Source organism: Thalassophryne amazonica, chromosome 13 (genome assembly GCF_902500255.1).
Source record: "Thalassophryne amazonica chromosome 13, fThaAma1.1, whole genome shotgun sequence".
Taxonomy (NCBI): Eukaryota; Metazoa; Chordata; class Actinopteri; order Batrachoidiformes; family Batrachoididae; genus Thalassophryne; species Thalassophryne amazonica.
Genome location: NC_047115.1, coordinates 49,572,227 through 49,592,629, shown reverse-complemented (window position 1 = coordinate 49,592,629; position 20,403 = coordinate 49,572,227). Strand labels below are relative to the sequence as shown.

The 20,403-nt window shown below is 40.3% G+C and overlaps 1 protein-coding gene across 1 annotated transcript in view; it reads right to left on the bottom strand.

Moving 5' to 3' along the window:
- wdr27 (WD repeat domain 27) overlaps positions 1-20,403 on the bottom strand; it is a 170,721-nt gene that overhangs the window by 125,391 nt on the left and 24,927 nt on the right. Inside the window, exons 12-17 of the mRNA XM_034185406.1 lie at positions 16,095-16,168; positions 11,279-11,348; positions 9,175-9,243; positions 8,977-9,080; positions 3,505-3,594; positions 2,531-2,652 (exon numbers count right to left, since the gene is read on the bottom strand). Of these exons, the coding sequence (XP_034041297.1) occupies positions 2,531-2,652; positions 3,505-3,594; positions 8,977-9,080; positions 9,175-9,243; positions 11,279-11,348; positions 16,095-16,168 (529 nt within the window). The remainder of the gene's footprint in view (positions 1-2,530; positions 2,653-3,504; positions 3,595-8,976; positions 9,081-9,174; positions 9,244-11,278; positions 11,349-16,094; positions 16,169-20,403) is intronic.

The window sequence follows — 20,403 nt, the reverse complement described above, 5'->3', positions numbered from 1 at the left end:
AGGTTTCCAACAGAGGTGTTTTTCCTGTGGCGGAGCGTCGCGGCAGCTGCGAGCCGACGCTGCAATCCGTCCGCACGTCTTTCATTAAAAAAATCTCCTTTAACAGTGGAATATCCAGATAAAATGCTGAAACCGACTTCTTCTGAAACTTCTCTGTTCTCTCACGATGTCCTGGATCAATAGAGCCTGAAATGTGGAGGTTTTCAGCTTGAAACAGGCTGACAACAGCGCCTGAGAGCACTGCACGACGTCTCGCACCGTGGGAAGTCCTTAAAGCGACAGTATCACCTCAAAATCTCTCATCAGCCGTTAAAATTTTCACTGAAAACCAGCTTAATTTTTCGAACCGTGTCCACTTCGATGTGTCTCACAGGTTTAGAAAAAATTTTGATCAAACAAAGCGCCAGTCTCTCAGCAACTTCTCAGACAAAGGAATTCCGACGAGGGGCTGGACGACTCCTCCCACAAGGAGTGCTCACAGGCGAATGACGTCACCGACAAGCGTGGAAAAACTCACGCATGCGCACGAGGGTTCAAGCATGTCTGACGTAAAAACATATGAATGAAATCCATATAGTTTTTGAAAAAAATAAAAAGGACCTATACTTTATTGACAGACCTCGTACTTGGCGTATACTGACAAGGACACAGAAAATCTAAGTATATTTAGTGCATGTTGACAAGTATATGGGAAAGTCTCTTGCCTTATAAAAGTTTTGCTATGCTTTGAAGTTGATGGCAAGGTCAGGTAGTTAGCGAGGCAGACCTGTGACAGAATCCTTGGTTTAAATCTCTTGTCAGACTGGTAAATCACTATAGTTCCTTGGACAATGTACTTTTATAAACTAAAAAGTAGGCAACAAGTATATAACTAGTACCAATAAATTCACTTGCAATGCAGGGTCTAAAATGGAAGGAATCAGGGGGCTGATGGATACCTTGTGTGTACTACACACCATGATATAAATATACATATTTCTGTGATGTGCATTTCACTATTTATGACTTCTGTGTGACTTCATTGGGAAGTCATTCATACCAATCAATCACAAAGATTTTGCTGATAAATATAAGCTTTAGAAAATCCTTCTAGTTTTCTTGGTTGTTGAGGTACACAAAAAAGGTTGGCTTTTTTGGACCATGTTTAACCTTGCCCTTTAAGCCGACTATTCCAAAACCTAATCAACTTTAGATAGGTATCTAAGTAACATTTTCACCAAGTTTGAAGGAAATCTGTCCAGCCATTTTTGAGTTATCTTGTGCACACACACACACACACACACACACACTAATGAAAACAATACCCTGCTATCACCACTTCACTGACGTGCAAGGTAATAAAACATGTACTCAAAGCCTATTACTCTTACACTTAAAGTATAAGTATACTTAAAGTCTGCAGCAGGATTGCCTACTCCAGGTAGGGAATGCGGTTCAAGTACCTCAGGGTTTTGTTCACGAGTGAGGAGACAATGGAGGCCAGAGAATCTGCACAGCAGGGGCAGTATTACCTTCGCTCTACCGTGCTGTTGTGACAAAAAGGGAGCTGAGCCAAAAGGTGAAGCTCTCGATCTACTGGTCAACCTTCGTTCCTACTCTTATCTATGGTCATGAGGGTTGGGTCATGACCGAAGGAACTCGATCGTGGGTACAAGCGGCTGAAATGGGCTTCCTTTGGAGGGTGGCTGGTGTCTCATTTAGAGAAAGGGTGAGAAGCTCGGTCATCCGCAGGGAGCTCAGAGTAGAGCCGCTGCTCCTTCGCATTGAAAGGAGCCAGCTGATGTGGTTCGGGCATCTGGTAAGGATCCCCCTGGGCGCCTCCCTAGGGAGGTGCTCCAGGCACGTCCATCTGGGAGGACTAGGTGGAGAGATTATATCTCCATACTGGTCTGGGAATGCCTCGGGAACCCCCAGTCAGAGGTGGTCAATGCAGCCTGGGAAAGGGAAGTCTGAGATCCCCTGCTGGAGCTATTGCCCGCGCGACCCTATCCCGGATAAGCGGTTATGCTTATAAGCTTTTAGAAAATTAAACGTGACCCAATTTATTCCCCAGTATTGAATTACTACACATACAAGCACACTGTGTAAATAAACTTGATGAATACTTAAGTTCATTTAATAAAATAAACTTTCAGTATACTTTTTTGTCAGGGTACAACTACAAAGATGTGTTTTGCTGTCATTCACATGTGGTGTTACAGCTCCGATCACTGTAATTAAGGACAAAATTTGTCCACCAATCATAGCCTCCTTAAAAACAAACAAAAGAACAACAAAAAAATGGGACTTATTGGAGTCCTCAGACATCCAGGACATTTTTGCTGTATGACATAATTCAGATTTCTTTTTTCACGATGAGGACTTGTGTTTAGGGTTAAGGAGGTTAGAATTAAGAGATGGTTGTTTGAAAAAAGTTGTTAGTCATGATGTGGAGACCGTTACTGAATGTATTCAACAGAGAGACCTCAGAAGAATAAACCTAGAAGGTCGTGCATGTGTGTTATACTTTGTGAATGCATGGGACATTTACCATGATGATAGCAGGCTCTGGACTGTCGTGGGTCCAAATTCGGACCGTCTGATCCTCTGATGCACTTAACCACCACTGCCTACTGAGGCTCCAGCTCACACTGCTCACCAGTTTGTCATGACCTGCAGACAAACACAGTGATCAGGTTTTTTTGTATAAATAAAGCCGGCCACATTCACTTTGATGATTCTGTTCCGAGTGAAAAGCAGAGGTCACCGCAATGACTGACTTCATCTCTCTGCTGCCCCCTTGTGAATCATATCTCCTTGCTGCACTGCTGCCATCAGGTGTGAAACAGATGCAGACTTTATCTCCAACAGACTGAACTCAATATTACTTTGATCTTGTGCGTAAAATAAGAAAAACATGTTTTAATCTAATTGATCTTAAAGACTCAGCACTCCTTTCATCTTTGTTTCAGTTTTTGTAAATGCACATGGGCATTTTAAGCAATGTATCTAACAACACTCATGCTTTGTTGTATAACCAATCCGTTGCCTAGATAAAAAAACAAAAACAAATCTGTAACTCTGACAGTGATAGCCCAGGTAGCAAATACTTGGATAATCCTGGAGTCCTTAAATTTAAAACGTATTAATTTAAACCCACAAAAGAAGTCCAATAATACAGGCCTAATCCATGCTATCTTTAATTTTTGTCAGCAAAAGCATCATGCCTTAAAATGCCTTGAATAAGCTGATTACCTTCAATGATCATAAAATATGAATAAAATGAGCAAGTCACTAAAAAAAGGCCCTCTCATAAAAACTAATAATTGCTTTACCCAAATTTCTAGTGCTGTTGCAAATATATTTTTATTGGTATTTCTTACAGTTAGACTGATGTAACGAACAGAAGAAGAACCTGGTTCACATAAAATAGTAATCACTTTCATATAAAAAGACAATGTTGAGCAGAGCACTGAGTTGATTTTGGGCTATTTTCACAATGAGAAAATTGTCTATTTTGCATACCTGTGCAGACATTTGGCTTCCCAGTAAGCGAGGATTTGTATAATAACAGAGAACTGTCTCCAAGACCACACAGGATTTCTTTCCCATCACCTGGGATAAAGAAACATAGAGTGAACCGATTTGGATTTTCACAGACAACAGTTCATTTATTGCAGGTTAAAATAAGTACATTTCAAATAGTCCAAATAGGAACACATAATACTGTGAAAATGTCTCAAGAATCCTAGGGCCCTATCTTGACAGCAAGGCACAAAAGCTTTTTGGGCACATCCATGTTCTTATTGTTCTTGCTGTCTAGAGAGAGCATAAAGTAAACATAATGCTGGGTGCTCAGTGCAATGAGGTTGGCTTTATCATCTTCATTAGTCAAGGTGTGGTTATGTGTTATGATGTGCTTTGTTCTGTCCTGTTTGTGTGTTATGCTTGTAGGATTGTATTTAGTTCTGCCTGGTTTCTGTGGTTTCAATTGTGTTCATTGTCTGCTGTCTACGTCTCTTTCTGTATTCTAGGTGGGTCCTCCTGTGTCTCTGCCATGTGTCCTTGTTGGTTGTTTCTCTGCCTCCACCTTGTGTCTGTCTTTGGGTTTTGCATCTTTGGGTTTATCTGTATTGATTCATGTCCTCTGACTCCCTCTGGCGACGGTTCCTAGTGTTGTCTGTGTTCAAGTGTCTGTGAGCCCTCATGCCTGTTTGATTATTTCACCTTCTGTTTTTATTTGATCATTTTACTATCTGCTGTATCCCTGTAGTCATTGTAGTCTGGTTTTATTATGTTTTATTCCTGTGTTTATTTTTTATCATGGTTGAATTTCTTTATCATCTGTAGTTTTGTCTTCCTGTTTTAGTGTCCCTTCACACATAGTACGATTAAGTACAAATCTGGGTGACTCAATCAGCTCATGAGTGAATCATGAAAACAGAGCTGACGGGCAGGCGTGCACGATCCCGGTGCGACGGTGTCATGCACGTGACAGTGTCATATGAGTAGGAACACGGTGCGAGCAGCTAGAACGAGGTGCACCACATCGCGCCACTGATGTGGAGGAAAATAAAATAAAAAACAGCTGTATAATTAGTGAATGTCACTGGATTAATATAAATAATACATAGAAGTGGACGTAATACAGAACCCCGCGGTTAAATAACTCTGGTTAAAAAAAATGCCACAGGATTCAAACCCACACGCTCTGATTACCAGACAGAAACAGGTTGGTTTCTGTGCTACAATCACTGTCTTGTAACAGGAGTGTGAAATGGCTAAAATCAACAAGCAGATAAACGTATTTTCTAAAAAAAACAAAAAAAGCGCTGTGATAACTGACCAAACGGCATTTGGTATGGTGTATTTCTGCTGATATGTGACTGAAAGTGGCGTATTTGTCGCACCGTTGGCTTGTCCTGGTCCTGCGGCGCAGATTAACACCATGTAACAGAATGATGGTGCAAAAAGTTAATGTCCCTACTTCCCAGTGCGAACATCACTAGTTCAAGGCTTTCTGTAGCTCACTCTCCATTCATTTTGTTTTCTTTTGGCAAATCACAGTTATAAAATAAAAACCAGCTGTATAATTAGTGAATATCACTGCATGGATATAAATAATACACAAAAGGTGACACAATACAGAATCCCACAGTTAAATAACCCTGGTTAAATAAAAAAAAAAAATGCCACTCACAGGATTCGAACCTGTAAGCTCTGATTACCAGATTGAAACTTTACCACTGCGCTACCATTGCTGGCCTGTAATTGGAGTGGAAAAATGCCTGAAATCAACAAGGACATGAAGGAGGTGTGCTGTGTGTGGCCACTGCAGCCTAGCACAAAGGTGAAAGATGTTTTACATATTTCCACGTGAGGACAGCAGGCAGAGACACACGCCTCACAGAGGAATGTTGTAAGTTCATGTCCTTCCAAACATGGAATGTGTTCTCAAGCTGGGATGTCCAGGAGCACAGATCATTACAGCTGCGGCTGTAGGCAGACACGCCCCCCCCCCCCCCCCTCCATTCAGCACCCAGACCAACATGTCACTTTTTGTTATGTGGTCATTCATTTCCGTTATTTGTTATGTAATTGCGTACATAGGCATTGTCGTAATTATTTATATAACTGCGGTGGTTTCTGTGTTTGTAATGTGTGCACTGAGCTGTCACCCAGCTGTCAGTGCACTGTGTTCAGCTGACATGCACCTCCCCATGCTGTGTGCGATCAGACCTCGCAATCAGATCTGTACATACATATAAGAATTTTATGCAAGGGGCGACACACGCGCACACGTGCGAGACACATGCACCACATGTGTGTGGCTTTTTGTGACTCTACACTCATGGGGTCACTTAGACAAATTTCACATCCAACTTGACAGTGATCGTCTGCTGACTGTTTTCATGATGATAGTGTGAATGGCCACACATTTTCTAAGTGCCAAATGAGCGGTGTTAGATGTTCGTGTGTATCAGCTGGAATTTGGCCGACACCTGCTGCGAGAGGGTTCGATGGGCTCTCACAGGACACACTCTGTCTTTCAGCAGCTGGTGTGTGCAAACAGTTGTAGCAACAGGTGTACGAGACATTGGAAGCAGCTACGATTCTACACGTATTGCATATGATTCCTGCTTCATGCGCAGTTAATGCACAGTTCAACAAAATTCACACTATGTGTGAAGGGGCCCTTAGTTTGATGTCTGATTGTTCTTGTTTGAGTTAACTTTCTTCCTGTGTCACTCCCGAGCTGTTTGTAATTCCCCACACCTGTCAGTCCTTTGTTTATTAGTTCCTCTGTGTATTTAAGCCTGTGTTTTCCCATGCTTGTTTGCTGGTTCCTTGATGTTGGTTGATTCTGGTCTGTACTTCTGGTGGTTCCAAGTCTTGTGAGTACGTTGCATATTTCTGTCCCCTCTAGTTCTGTCACTTAGTAATTCTAAGTTATAGTTTTTCTTTACCTCACGTGGTTTGTTTGTTCGTGTGTTGAATTGCCTCCCAAGTCCCTCTCCCCCCCTTCTTTGTCACTGGGATTATTTTACTAATTTGTCACTGCTGAAAATAAGTCACTATTGTTTGCACCCAAATCCTCTTCTTTGTGGCTGTCTGCATATTGGGTTCAATCAGACTTTTGCTAAATCACACAGCTATGAGACAAACATAGATTCAACCAGTCAGATGGTCACTTGTCTTTCCCTTTAAATTGTAGTGTCCAAGGTGCAGTAACTGTGGAATTAAGGGAATTTCAAGTGGGAGATGCGAGAGGACTTCTGGTGAGGAAATGTACCTCTGCAGAGACATAATAACTTCACATGCAATGAATGAATGAATGAAAGTACTGAGACTCATTGTCTGCAGTACTCTTAAGGTAAGTTGAAAACTGTTACATTTGTCTGTAAATGGATTCTTGCTAATGTGCACTCTACCTGTGAGGTGTCACGCAGCATGAGTGTTTTCTTTATTGTTGAAATTAGAGTGTATGAGGTCTGTAATGTGTTGAATCAGCAGCCGTCTTACTTTGTGTGCACCTGATCCTGTCAGATCTTATACACTCAACAAAAATATAAACGCAACACTTTTGGTTTTGCTCCCATTTTGTATGAGATGAACTCAAAGATCTAAAACTTTTTCCACATACACAATATCACCATTTCCCAGCTGCTGAAACAATCGGTTTGCATAACCAAAGAATTTCTGCACAAACTGTCAGAAACCGTCTCAGAGAAGCTCATCTGCATGCTCGTCGTCCTCATTGGGGTCTCGACCTGACTCCAGTTCGTCGTCGTAACCGACTAGAGTGGGCAAATGCTCACATTCGCTGGCGTTTGGCACCTTGGAGAGGTGTTCTCTTCACGGATGAATCCCGGTTCACACTGTTCAGGGCAGATGGCAGACAGCGTGTGTGGCGTCGTGTGGGTGAGCGGTTTCTGATGTCAATGTTGTGGATCGAGTGGCCCATGGTGGCGGTGGGGTTATGGTATGGGCAGGCGTCTGTTATGGACGAAGAACACTAGTGCATTTTATTGATGGCATTTTGAATGCACAGAGATACCGTGACGAGATCCTGAGACCCATTGTTGTGCCATACATCCAAGAACATCACCTCATGTTGCAGCAGGATAATGCACGGCCCCATGTTGCAAGGATCTGTACACAATTCTTGGAAGCTGAAAATGTCCCAGTTCTTGCATGGCCGGCATACTCACCGGACATGTCACCCATTGAGCATGTTTGGGATGCTCTGGACCGGCATATACGACAGCGTGTACCAGTTCCTGCCAATATCCAGCAACTTCGCACAGCCATTGAAGAGGAGTGGACCAACATTCCACAGGCCACAATTGACAACCTGATCAACTCTATGCGAAGGAGATGTGTTGCACTGCATGAGGCAAATGGTGGTCACACCAGATACTGAGTGGCATCCCCCCCAATAAAACAAAACTGCACCTTTCAGAGTGGCCTTTTATTGTGGACAGTCTAAGGCACACCTGTGCACTAATCATGGTGTCTAATCAGCATCTTGATATGGCACACCTGTGAGGTGGGATGGATTATCTCAGCAAAGGAGAAGTGCTCACTATCACAGATTTAGACTGGTTTGTGAACAATATTTGAGGGAAATGGTGATATTGTGTATATGGAAAAAGTTTTAGATCTTTGAGTTCATCTCATACAAAATGGGAGCAAAACCAAAAGTGTTGCGTTTATATTTTTGTTGAGTGTAAGTGAAACAGAGTAACTCCAAATTCGTACTTGGCTAGGAGACCTCCTGGGATAACCATTGGTTGTGTGTTTCTCCATGTGGGAACCAGAGCTGCTTCAGAAAGGGCATCTGGCATAAAACTTGTGTCAAATTCCAATGTGAATCTGTATTGGATCCATTGTGGCAACCCTGAACAACCGAAAGCAACCAAAAAATACAAATGTTGTCGTATCAAAGCATAGGTTGTTATACAAATTAAAGATTATTATCTGCAGTCTGTTATGTTTTCAAATGATGTTTCAAATCCTGTCCCTCTCTGAAAACTCAATTCTCCAACCATTGCAGGGAGTTAAATCAGTGTAGAAATGCTGTAGTAGCATTACCAAGATTTGTTTTCTACATTAATTGTTACTCTATTTCATTGTTCAAGTTTGTGTTTCAGTTTCATGGTACTATGCACTATTGAGTGTGCCTCTGGGCAGACTATGTGTCATGAGCACGTCATGTCAACAACTGTACCCTTCAATACAACAAATTTAGACCAGGTTTTTGCTCGTGTAACCTGTGTTGTGTCCTCACTGTGCTCGAACGCAGTCACCAGTGTGGGAAGCAGGAGTTCTAAACACAAGGCTGAACTAGCAATAACCCCAGTACTGCATTGTGTGCCACTCTGCGCCAGGTAGAAGATAGGGCCCCTAGTGTTTTGTATAAATATGGTTTTTGATGTGGTATATAAAAGATGAAATTCAAAATTTTCAAATTTACAGTGCCCCCAAATATCTCACCTGAATACTGAAGGCAGTAAATTGGTTTATTCGCAATGGTAAGATGCACCTGTGGTATACTTGGTGCCGCACTTTCTGCTGGATAATCTCTGATCAGCAAACCTCTGAATGACAAGGTGGATTAAGCAGTTTTGGACAAAAGCAGGTACAAAATCTACTGTAATTATATTGTAAAATGTGGCAGGAAGGTGTGCTTACGTGCTCTTTGTAGATGATGCCGAAGCTGGGTTCTTCTGAACATTTGTTTTCGGAGAAAACATCATCCTTCTGAAAGAGGGAATAAAAAAGAAATGATTAAAACAAATAAATGTTAATTGGTATGCATTTAATCATCAGTTTAGCAAGTGCAATAAGGAACAATTTGTCATGGCTCAAAACTGATTTGAGATTACTTTTGGGTTCTGGCACTAAGAAAGAAGTGAAAGACTGATCAACCTCTGGTGAGAAGTTTAATTAGAAGAAGGCTGCTGGAAAATATGATAAAACCTCACCACCGAAGGTTTTCTCAGGTCCAAAACTATCCTGGCAGGTGGTGAAAGACATCATTTTAAAAATCCTCAATGAATTATAGGCTTTTGTGGATGTGAGTGGAAAAACTAGGAAAGGTGAAACATTTGCCTGTTGCATCCCCATTCACAGCTTCATGTTATGGTGGAGTACAGGAAAACAAATCAAATTTGTGCTCAGGTTTCCCTTCGGGCAAACTGGAGCTGAAATTTTGCATCTTCTTTTTGAGCAAATCCTCCTCTATACAGTTATGAAACTGTACAAGGTCTGTTAGAAAAGTATCGGACCTTTTTATTTTTTTCAAAAACCTGATGGATTTGAATCACGTGTGTTTGCATGAGCCAACCTTGAACCTTCGTGCCCATGCGTGATTTTTTTCACACCTGTCGGTTGCGTCATTTGCTTGTAAGCAGCCATGGTGTGAGGGTTTTTGTGTAGTCTCTCGTCGTTTTTTCTTTGCAATGAAATGGCGGAACAACTGGAGCAGCGCGTCTTCATCAAATTTTGCCAGAAACTGGGCCACAGCCAGGTGGAAACCATTCAGATTATTCAGACGGCTTTCGTGATGATCCTCTGGGCAGCACACAGATTAAGGAGCGGTACAACCGGTTTAAAGACGTCCGCACAACGGTGGAGAGCGAGCCGCGCTCCGATCGGCATCAACATGCTGAAACGACCAGATCATTTCCAAAGTGAACGCTGTGGTGATGTGGGACCGTCTGATTATCCGAGAAATTGCGGAAGAGGTGGACATCAGCACTTTTTCAGCACATTCCACTGTGAAAGAAGATTTTGCCATGAAAAGAGTGGCGGCGAAATTCATCGGCACGAAGCTGATGGCGCAGCAACAGCGCCTCCGTGATGAAGCCTCACAGAAATGTTGTGGCATGTCCACCTCGTCCACAATTTCTCGGCTAGTCACACGACTGAAAAGCCACCGAAAGCCGTCTGAATAATCCGAATGGTTTCCACCTGACTGTGGCCCAGTTTCTGGCAAAATTTGATGAAGTCGCGCTGCTCCAGTTGTTCCGCCATTTCCTTGCAAAGAAAAAATGACGAGAGACTACACCCACCCTCACACAAAGGCTGCTTACAAGCAAATGACGCAACCGTCAGGCGTGAAAAAAATCACGCATGCACAAGAAGGTTCAAGATTGGCTCATGCAAGCACACGTGATTCAAATCCATCAGGTTTTTGAAAAAAATAAAAAGGTCCGATACTTTTCTAACAACTTCTTCAGAGCTGTCTGTGTGTCTTGGTCACTTCCCTCACTTTACTTCTTCCAACATAGTCGCTCATTTTTTTAAAGAACTGCCCACTTGACACAGATTTATTATACAGTACCATGCTGCTTGCACTTCTTTATGATTGATGTAAATGAAGTCCAAGACATATTCAGTGACTTGGAAATGTTCATGTATCCATCCACTGACATGTCTCAAGAAAACTGGCTATCAAAGTGATAAGTTAATCCTTATACTTACAATAATTTCCCTTGCCCCAACTTTTGTTTGTGTTACAGGCCTTAAATTCAGGAATGGATGTATATTAACAAATACAATGAAGATGAGCACAAAAAACATTCATACTGTCTGCAATGAAATAGAAGTCAAAGCAAATGTAAGGATCACTGGGACAATGCAGATGAAGTGTCTTGTATAAGTACACACACTGAAAGTGTGACCAGGAATCAATTTTGGGTGTACACATTGGTAGCCCAATTCCTGATTCCACTAAGATACCTGCTCTACAACCTGGTTATCTGTTAGAAGAAAATATGCTCTGTAAGTCTACCTTGGGGAAGCAGTGTATCCAGATGATTTCACTTTTGTGTGGAAGACCAGAGGATGTTCCTTCATATCGCCTTTGTCAAAAGATAAAATGGTCAATAGGATACAGTTTGTCAATAAGATGTGATTTTAAGTATACAGTGCTCTCCAAAATATTGGAAAACTTGGTATTTCACTCATTAAAATTTCTTTATGCCATTCCAAATACAAAAAATAAAAAAATTCTAAAATTATCTGAATTCAAACTGAAAGCAAATGTCTACAACTCAATGAATAGACTAAGTTTGATCCGCACATGATCCGTATTGCGGATTTAGTGGATATTTGATTTTAACATTGGAAAGTCCTTTTGATTTATATTTTGTATTTTAGTTTAGTTTATGAAAAGGCACTTCTAACAGAACTTTGACCTTAAATGTTTTACAAGGAAACTAATACTGCATTTCCACTTCATTTACAGCAGCAGATGATTTTGAATTAGAAAGGGAAAAATGGTTGTTTGCTGACACAACATGCATTCTGTTATTATCAATCCCCTCTGCGCTTTCTACTTTAAAAAGCATGACTGTTTTTATATGTGAATCGAATAGATATTCAACATGAATGTATGCTTTTGAATCAACAAGACTTAAAATATGCATCACCTTTGGGAATTCTGTAATTTTTATTTGAAAGTGATTTTTCTGTTCAGACTGCTTGCATTACAAAGAACAAAGCTACTAACATTTATAGTAACTGAACCACTAATTCATGTTCACAGTCAGCAAACAGGACGTGGCAGAGCTCAAACCTCCTGCTGAGTTCTCTGTTGAACATATCCCAAGAAAAAGAAGAAAGAAGTCAAGCTAGTAAAAATGTATAAACCACAGCTGGTGTATACTATGTCTCATATGGGCTGTAACCAAGGTTATTGCTTTGATTTATTTGCTTACTGGTACTGACTTTTGAAAAAGTGGAACACAGTCAGAGTACTCCATATAAGATGAATATATTTAAAAAGAATAAGAACACTGTCTTTTAAAGAATTGCATAATAAGGAGCCACAATAGTACACTGTAAGAGTGTGTGAACTGCAACCTTTGCCCTTAAACATTACAGCATGTGCTTTGGACCATTTCTATTAGGTGTTGACTCATTATACCAGATACATCTTTTGTTCAATCAAGTGCACATCCCTGTGTTTTTTTTCTCTTGGGAAAGATAGATTTTATTTAAGAACTCAGCATCTGTTTGTGCCCAAAAATCTCAAGAGCTCTGAAATATAAAACTAACAATTGTCCAAAACTGCCTATTTAACAGAAAAAAAAAATGTGTATAAGTCGCATTTATCAGTTCATGCAAGAAGAAGCAAAACTGATTCAATTAGGTTGGTAAGGTTAGACCTTACTTGTTTGAAGTGCATTGAGGCAACTTTATTGTGATTTGGCACTATATAAATGAAAATAAATTGAAATTAAATCACTTTATTATATGGCTACGATGCTGCGCGTGCTCTGATTGGTTGATTTCTGGTCTAGTATTTTCCCATATCAGACCGTTACCATGACAATCAGTCGCGTATCACATTTGCGACTTTGTAGAATTTTCACTGCATTAAATAAAACAAAGCAAAAAGTGAACAAAGAAATTGTGAGCGACAAAGCAGACCATTATCTGAGCAAATTTTATTACACCGAGTTTGAATTGGGGGAATTAACAGCAAACGAGTTCGGTACTGTCAACACCTCGGCCTGATATTTTCCTGTACAGACCTCACACTCGGTTAATAATCCTTTATTATTCATTTATAAGGCACACGGTGTAAAGCACAGCTAACAAGCTAATTAATGTCACTAAAAGGACACAAAATGCAAGTAAAGTGCTTCTTTCAACGACTGAACAGACGATCATATGTGAGGTGAACATACCACACAATGAAACATTTGAAAACCTGATGTATCATTTATATATTTACAACAAAAACACTGCTTTAGACATCTAAAGCTAAGAGCTAATGTTTCTGTTACAAGCACAAACTGCTTCTTTAAGTCAATGAAAATACGATTTTATGTTAGGTGAACGTACAACATAATTTAAACTCCTTTTTTAGTACATTTATAAAATAAACTCACCATTACTTTTCTTCTGCTTGTTAAAAGAGCTGTCCTTGTACTTTCAAATAAGTCCAAATGAGGTTTCTTCCAATAGAGGAAAAAAAGTCCATCTTCATTCAAAAGTGTGGTCTTCTTGTAAGAAACACGTTACGGTATTTCTTCAGAACAAAGAACATTTTTCTTTCTTTTGTGGTCTTATTCTGGTAGTTCTGGGGTCCTCTTCCAGAAGCAAGGCATCTTGGGACAGATTTCATGTCACACTGTAACTTTGAGTGAGAAGCAGGGTTAATAAGCCCATGCTTGTTAGCCCACGCACTGATCCGATCTGTTCCACCTTTAATCAATTCCTTTGCGGATGATCATTCATGAGTCACATTTTATTCCTTGACACTTGCACAAATGTGATCCACACGCCGCACAATTCATCATGCCAATGTGACCCGTTTCGTCCCGTTTGACACCACGCTATATAAAATAAAATAATCCTTTCATAGCCGATGACGCATTTGCTCTCATAACTTGGCTAATGAAACCACCTCTCATCGCTCCTAGAATCAGAAAAATTATCCACAGCTGCAGCCTGTCTCGTGTGCATCGTGTGGCGGAGAACGCATTTGGAATAGTCTTAAAGTTAATTATTTGTAATATATATTGTAATGGAATGGTAAACAGTTGCATTTTCATTCCTTCTCATGAGTTAGATAATGTAAACGGAGTGCACTTACATAGCGCTTTACAAATAATGCCTCACATTCACCCCGGTGTGAAAGTGCTACCATACAAGGTACTCACTACACACCGGGAGCAACTAGGGGATTACGGACCTTGCCCAAGGGCCCTTAGCGATTTTCCAGTCAGGCTGGGATTTGAACCGAGGATCCTCTGGTCTCAAGCCCAATGCTTTAACCACAAGACCATCAACTCCCCTAATGTATCTGTAAAAAAATATGTTTATTATAGATGTAACATCTCATCATAATTGCAGTGCATCTGAGAATAGAGGAGAATTTTCTTTCACCAAAACCATCAAATCTAGGCTTGCATCTCAGATGTACCTTCTGGCAAACTGTAGCTGAACTTTCAGGTCTTCATTTTAAGAAAATCCTCCTCTGTACCACTTCATCATGAAGCTGTATAACTGAGGATACAAAATGCAAAACATGCACTATGCACAATTTCTCCAATCGCAGCCAGAGAAGCCTCTAACTTCTTCTGGATGTCTTGCACAGTCACTCAGTTTTTGATAACTGTCTACTCCACACTGATTTACCATAGAGTGCCATACTGTTTGTATTTCTTCATAATTGATGTAAATAAAGTCCAAGACATATTCAGTGATTTGGAAATGTTAATCTATCCATCCCCTGACTTGTCGGAAGAAAACTGCCAATAAAACTGATTATTTACAAATATTATTAACAAAGGGGCCTATTACTTATGCGACCTATCATTTTGGCTTTTATATTTTTAAGAAATTAATATCAAGTTGTAGAGATTTGCTTTCAGTTTGAGTTTAAGGAAGATAATTTTAGACATTTTCATTATTTATTTGTTTGTTTTTTGTTGTATTTGAAATGGCATAAACAAATTAAAATGTATGAAATACAAAGTGTTTCAATACTTATGGAGGACATGGTATGCAGAACATTTGTAGTTACATTTGCAGAAGAAAAATGATCATTTAACCCACATTAATTATCTATACTTAGGCATTCTGTGGGTTGAAAACTACTGAACTGCACCCAGGCTGTCACTTTGACACCACTGATTTAGCCAATCATGTTGGGAAGCAAGAATTCACATCCTATCTGTACTACACAACTCTTGAGGAATGTGAATCAAAGCAATATCTGCTGATCAACATCTTCCCAAACAGCCAACAGAATCTGGTTTGCATCATGATTACATTACACGGGGTGTGACAAGATGGATGTCCAGTCTGCATTCCATCAGACTTCTGCCAAGCTAACAATGTAAGAGCATTTACCTTTCTTGGGGTTCTATAGGTATATGGTTTAATTTGTATCCAATTGTGCATATATCACAAAGATTAATGGAGACAACACGGTAGGTTGCAGTGGCCTCTAAAAGTTTGTGGTTTTCGGTCTTTCACTGCAGTCACGCAGGATCGCCAGACTCCCCTGGAGATTTCCTACAAAGCTTGGCACTTTTAACACCCTTCAGTCCAGCCATGGGGAGTCTGGCTCCTGAATGCTGGCTTTCTCAGCACTAATTCTGTGCAAGAGCCACATGTAAACCACAGCACAGATCTCCAGCCGAATACAGTATGAGGCTGCCAGAGCCTAATGATACACCAAAGAACCACAAGCATCCTTGTTTTACCAAAAGGATCCACGAGTACACGATGCAACCATATGGCTAACTAGGGTGAGAAAGTGTGTGGCTTAATTTATGATGCTTGCACTTGCATAATCTAAAGCCCCTGCCTATGTGGCAAATGGAAAGTCTATTTTTAGACTAATTATAAAAACCTCCTGCAACACAAAAACAATGCTTTTCATTCTCTGCCGATAATGAGAAGTCACTCATACAGTTACATGTAAACTGCAATAAAAGGCCAATTTAAGAGATTTAATTTGCACACAAACACAATATAATGAGATGACCATCAAGGGTACTATTAAATGGGTGAAAATTTCAAGAGCTCTTTTTTGTTTGTCTTTAATAAGACACTGATGGGTGATAAACGACAGCACGGATACTGACCTTTCTTTTTAGGGTGGTGAGGCGCTGTTTTTTTCAACTCAGCAGTGAGAGGAGATTCCAAGAGAGGAGGTGAGCTGAAAATAAGGAAAGCCTGAATTGGTTACTGGAAACAAACAGGAGCAGCATTTTCCAACATTATGGATTATTAGCCCCTTTAATTCTGAGCCATACAATATTGCTGACTAATGAAAACCCAAAAAGGTTGAATGGCTGGAAAAGCCAAGTTTGAAGAGTTACTGGAACAACTTCATATATAAATTGCCAACATTTTTTCTGTTGTTGGCATGCTCAGGTAAACTCTGAGAATATATTGTGCCTTTTGTGAAAGTTTTAACGAGCTGACATAATAATGCTCTGACTCTCAAACTGTAGTTCAAGTGGTGCTGATGAAATCACTATCACTATTTAATAGGTAAATCTTCCTGTATGGAAATGCAGATAATTAAGCATAATTCCTCGAATTTCATTCATTCCCCAGAGGCCAATTTTGAGTTTGCCAGTTCTAAGTATTCACAATGAGGCTGTGTAATAAGCATGATTTTCTGCATTAAGAAATATGCAATCAAAATTTCTGATTGCATATTTTCTGAGAAGAGGCAGATATTGTGTCTTTTGAAGTGTTTGTTTCAAATGCAGGTTTACAAGTTTACTGGCCACTTCATTCAGTACACCTCTTTAAAGGCTGATAAAAAGCAAATATATAATCACCCAATGAAATGGCAGGAACACAAGGCATTTAGGCATATTGGCATTATCAAGAGGAACTGTTGAAGTTCAAACCAAGCATCAAAATGTTGAATACAGATGATAGCGTTCCTGCTAAAGTGTTGGTTGAGGTTATTAATGCTGTTGATCCTAGTCTGCTGAGTGTGATCAACTCTTCCCTCAGTTCTGAATGTGTACCAGCTGCCTTAAAGCATGCTGTGATTCGGCCTCTTCTTACAAAAAAAAACTTAATTTAGACTCTTGTATTTTATTTAATTTTAGAGCTGATCCCACTCGCCCTTTCTGTCTAAGGCTTTTATCCAATTGCAGTCATTTTTAGAATGCAATTGTGTTTTTGAAAAATTCCAATCTGGCTTCAAGTTTCACCATAGTACTGACTCTGCTCTGCTGAAGGTACATAATGACATTGCTTTGTCTGTGGATGCCTAAAGCCCTGTGTTACTAGACCTCACAGTGGACTTCAATACTGTTGACCACTCAGCCTTCTTATCCCACTTGAGCCAGTAAGTTGGCATCCACTCACTGCACATGGTTCTCTTCTTAACTGACTGATCGAAGTTTTTCTCTTATGGTTGGTGATATGTTCTCTCTCTTGCGGTATACCACAAGGTTTGATTCGTAGCCTAAACTATTCTCACTCTATATGCTACCGCTTGGGTCAGTTATTGCTAAGCATAAGCTATCTTTCCATTGCTATGCAGATGATGTTCATATTTATTTATCCATGGGACCAACAAAGAGTGAAGCATAACAAACTTATGGATTGCATTGGTCATATCAAACAGTGATTATCATCAAACTTCTTGCACTTAAATGAAGAAAAACTGAATGCAATGTGTTTGGGGATAGGGAAAATTCTGGTTTTTGTTTTGTGCCTTCTGAATTGTGGGGTAACATTTGACAGTGTTTTTAAATTTGACAGACACTGACACAGTAGTCAGATTGAGCTTTTTTCAGTTGCACCTTTTAAGTAAAGGCAAAACTTTTCATAGCTGTTAGGACCTTGAAAAAGCTTTTCATTCTTTCATCAGCTCCAGACTTGACTACTGTAATGCATTTCATACTGGTGTTTCTCAGTCTGTGATTAATTGACTGCAGCTGGTGCAAAATGCTGCAGCCCTCCATTTAACTAACACCCCCAGGCATGAGCACATTTTCCCTATCCTCTACTCTCTGTACTGGCTTCCCATTCACTGTCGAATTGATTTTAATATTTGTTTTTAAATCTCTTAATTGTCTTGCACCACCATATTTGAGTGAGTTACTGGTGTTACGTGACCAAGTCAGGGTTCTGAGGTCATCCAGGGGAGGTGATGGTCTAGTGGTTAAAGCGTTGGGCTTGAGACCAGAGGATCCTCGGTTCAAATCCCAGCTTGACCGAAAATCACTAAATCCTCTAGTTGCTCCCGGTGGGCACCTTGCATGGCAGTAGCCTCACATCGGGGTTAATGTGAGGCATTGATGTGTAAAGCGCTTTGAGCATCTGATGCAGATGGAAAAGCGCTATTTACCAATCTCCATCTGTTGGAGGTCCCCAGATCAAACCTGGAACATAGGGGTGACTGGACTTTCTCAGTCGCTAGGCCCAGACTTTGGAACAAGCTCCCTCCTCATCAATGCATCACTGATCTGGGTCTTTTTAAAACTAAAGACTTTTAACACTTAGTACTCCTGTGACATTTGATTCTGGTTTCATGTACACTCTTATTTATTATTCTTCATTTTATTTTGTTATTGTATATTGTCTGTTTTTAGTAATAGTGGAAAGCACTTTGGTCACCCTTTGGGCTGTGTAAAGGGCTATATAAATAAAAGTTGATTGATTGATGTGACATTAAACGTGGGTTGTTGGTGCTGTATGGGCTGATTAATTTTTCAGAAACTGTTGATTGAGAGGGATTTTCACACAAAACGATCTCTATGGTTTACAGTAGGGGTACTCAAGTTCAGTCCTCGAGAGCTACCTTCCTGATACTCTTAGTTGTCTCCCTGCTCCAACACACCTGAATCCAATGAAAGACTCGTTAGCAGGCTTTTAATGAGCCTTTCACTGGATTCAGGTGTGTTGGAGCAGGGAGACAACTAAGAGTATCAGGAAGATAGCTCTCGAGGACCGAACTAGAGCACCCCTGGTTTACAGAGTATGGGCCGAAGAAGAAGAAACATCCAGACAGTGGCAGTTCTCAGGGACTAAATACCTTGTTGATTGAAGAGAAAAATGGGCAGACTGGTTTGAGGTAATAAAAAGGCATTGTATATATAAGAGCATCTCTGAAAACACATGTTGAATCCTACAGCAGATGGGCTAGGAGACCCCATAAGTTGCCTCTGCTCTCAGCTAATTACAGGAAACTCAGGCCAGAGCGGGTACAGGTGCACCAAATAAAATGAAAAAGGCACCTTGTTAAATCTGCACCACCAAAAAATAAGGCAGTTCTGAAGGCATAAGAGGGTCCAATCTGGTACTACCAAAGTGTACCTTACAAAGTGGCCACTAACCATCTGAAGTAATAACAAATATTATGTAACAACTGAGTGGATCCTTGTCAGTTGATTGGTGCTTTGTATGTCACATGACATGGATTATTCGTCCCATTGGTGTTGCATTGCATTTAGAGTGCAGTTTGGTTCCACTGAGAGTGCAAATTTGATTCGATATGTTTGGTACCATTGCACTCTGCACACACACACACACACATGCTCGCACGCGCACACACACAAACATGCACAAGTGCGTGCACACACACACACACGTGCATGCACACACAAAACAAATCCACTGCGCTGTCTGGAGGTTGTTGGCAGGAAGTTAGAATGAAAAGCTGGACTAATTTCTGATGTGATTTTTTTTTTTTTTCTCACTGTACTGAGGATGTACACAGTCTTTCTTTTGGTAGTACACGCGCGCACACACGCAACTGGGTCGGCGCTTGTGCGCGCGCATGCGAGGGGGACAACGACTCTACCGAGACAGTTTGACTGAGCTAACTGATGCTGTTAATTCTTGTAACACATACACATACACACGCACACACAAAATCCACTCCGCTGTAAGCCATCTGGATGCATGAAGAACTGTTCAGATGAAAAGCTAACATGACTTTTGGCTGGAATGAGGAACTACACAAAGTCTTTTTTTTTTATGGAAGTCCAAAGTCACTGCACATCATCACTGGACAACACATCACAATTTAGACTTTAGCAGCAGTGGAACACCAAAATGTAAGTCCCTTTTATGTTGTTTAGAAATTAATAAAATATCAAATGACAAGGATCTATTTTAGCCATTATATAAAACAAATAATGAATGTTTTTCCATTCTTTCAATGGAACGAATATTTAATTTGGTAAAAGCTGGAACAAATCATGCAATTAGGCTTTGTCTTGTTGAATGGTTTGTTCTAGCTTTCACCTCATGAAATATTCGTACCATTGAACTAATAAAGATTCATTATTTGTGTACCATAACTACAATGATGACAACTGAACCAGAAAATGTATTAATTAATGTGCAAATATCTGCAGAACAAACAGTGGAGACCATTCAGGTTTCTGGGTCCTCCACCTTAGAGACTGAGAGACA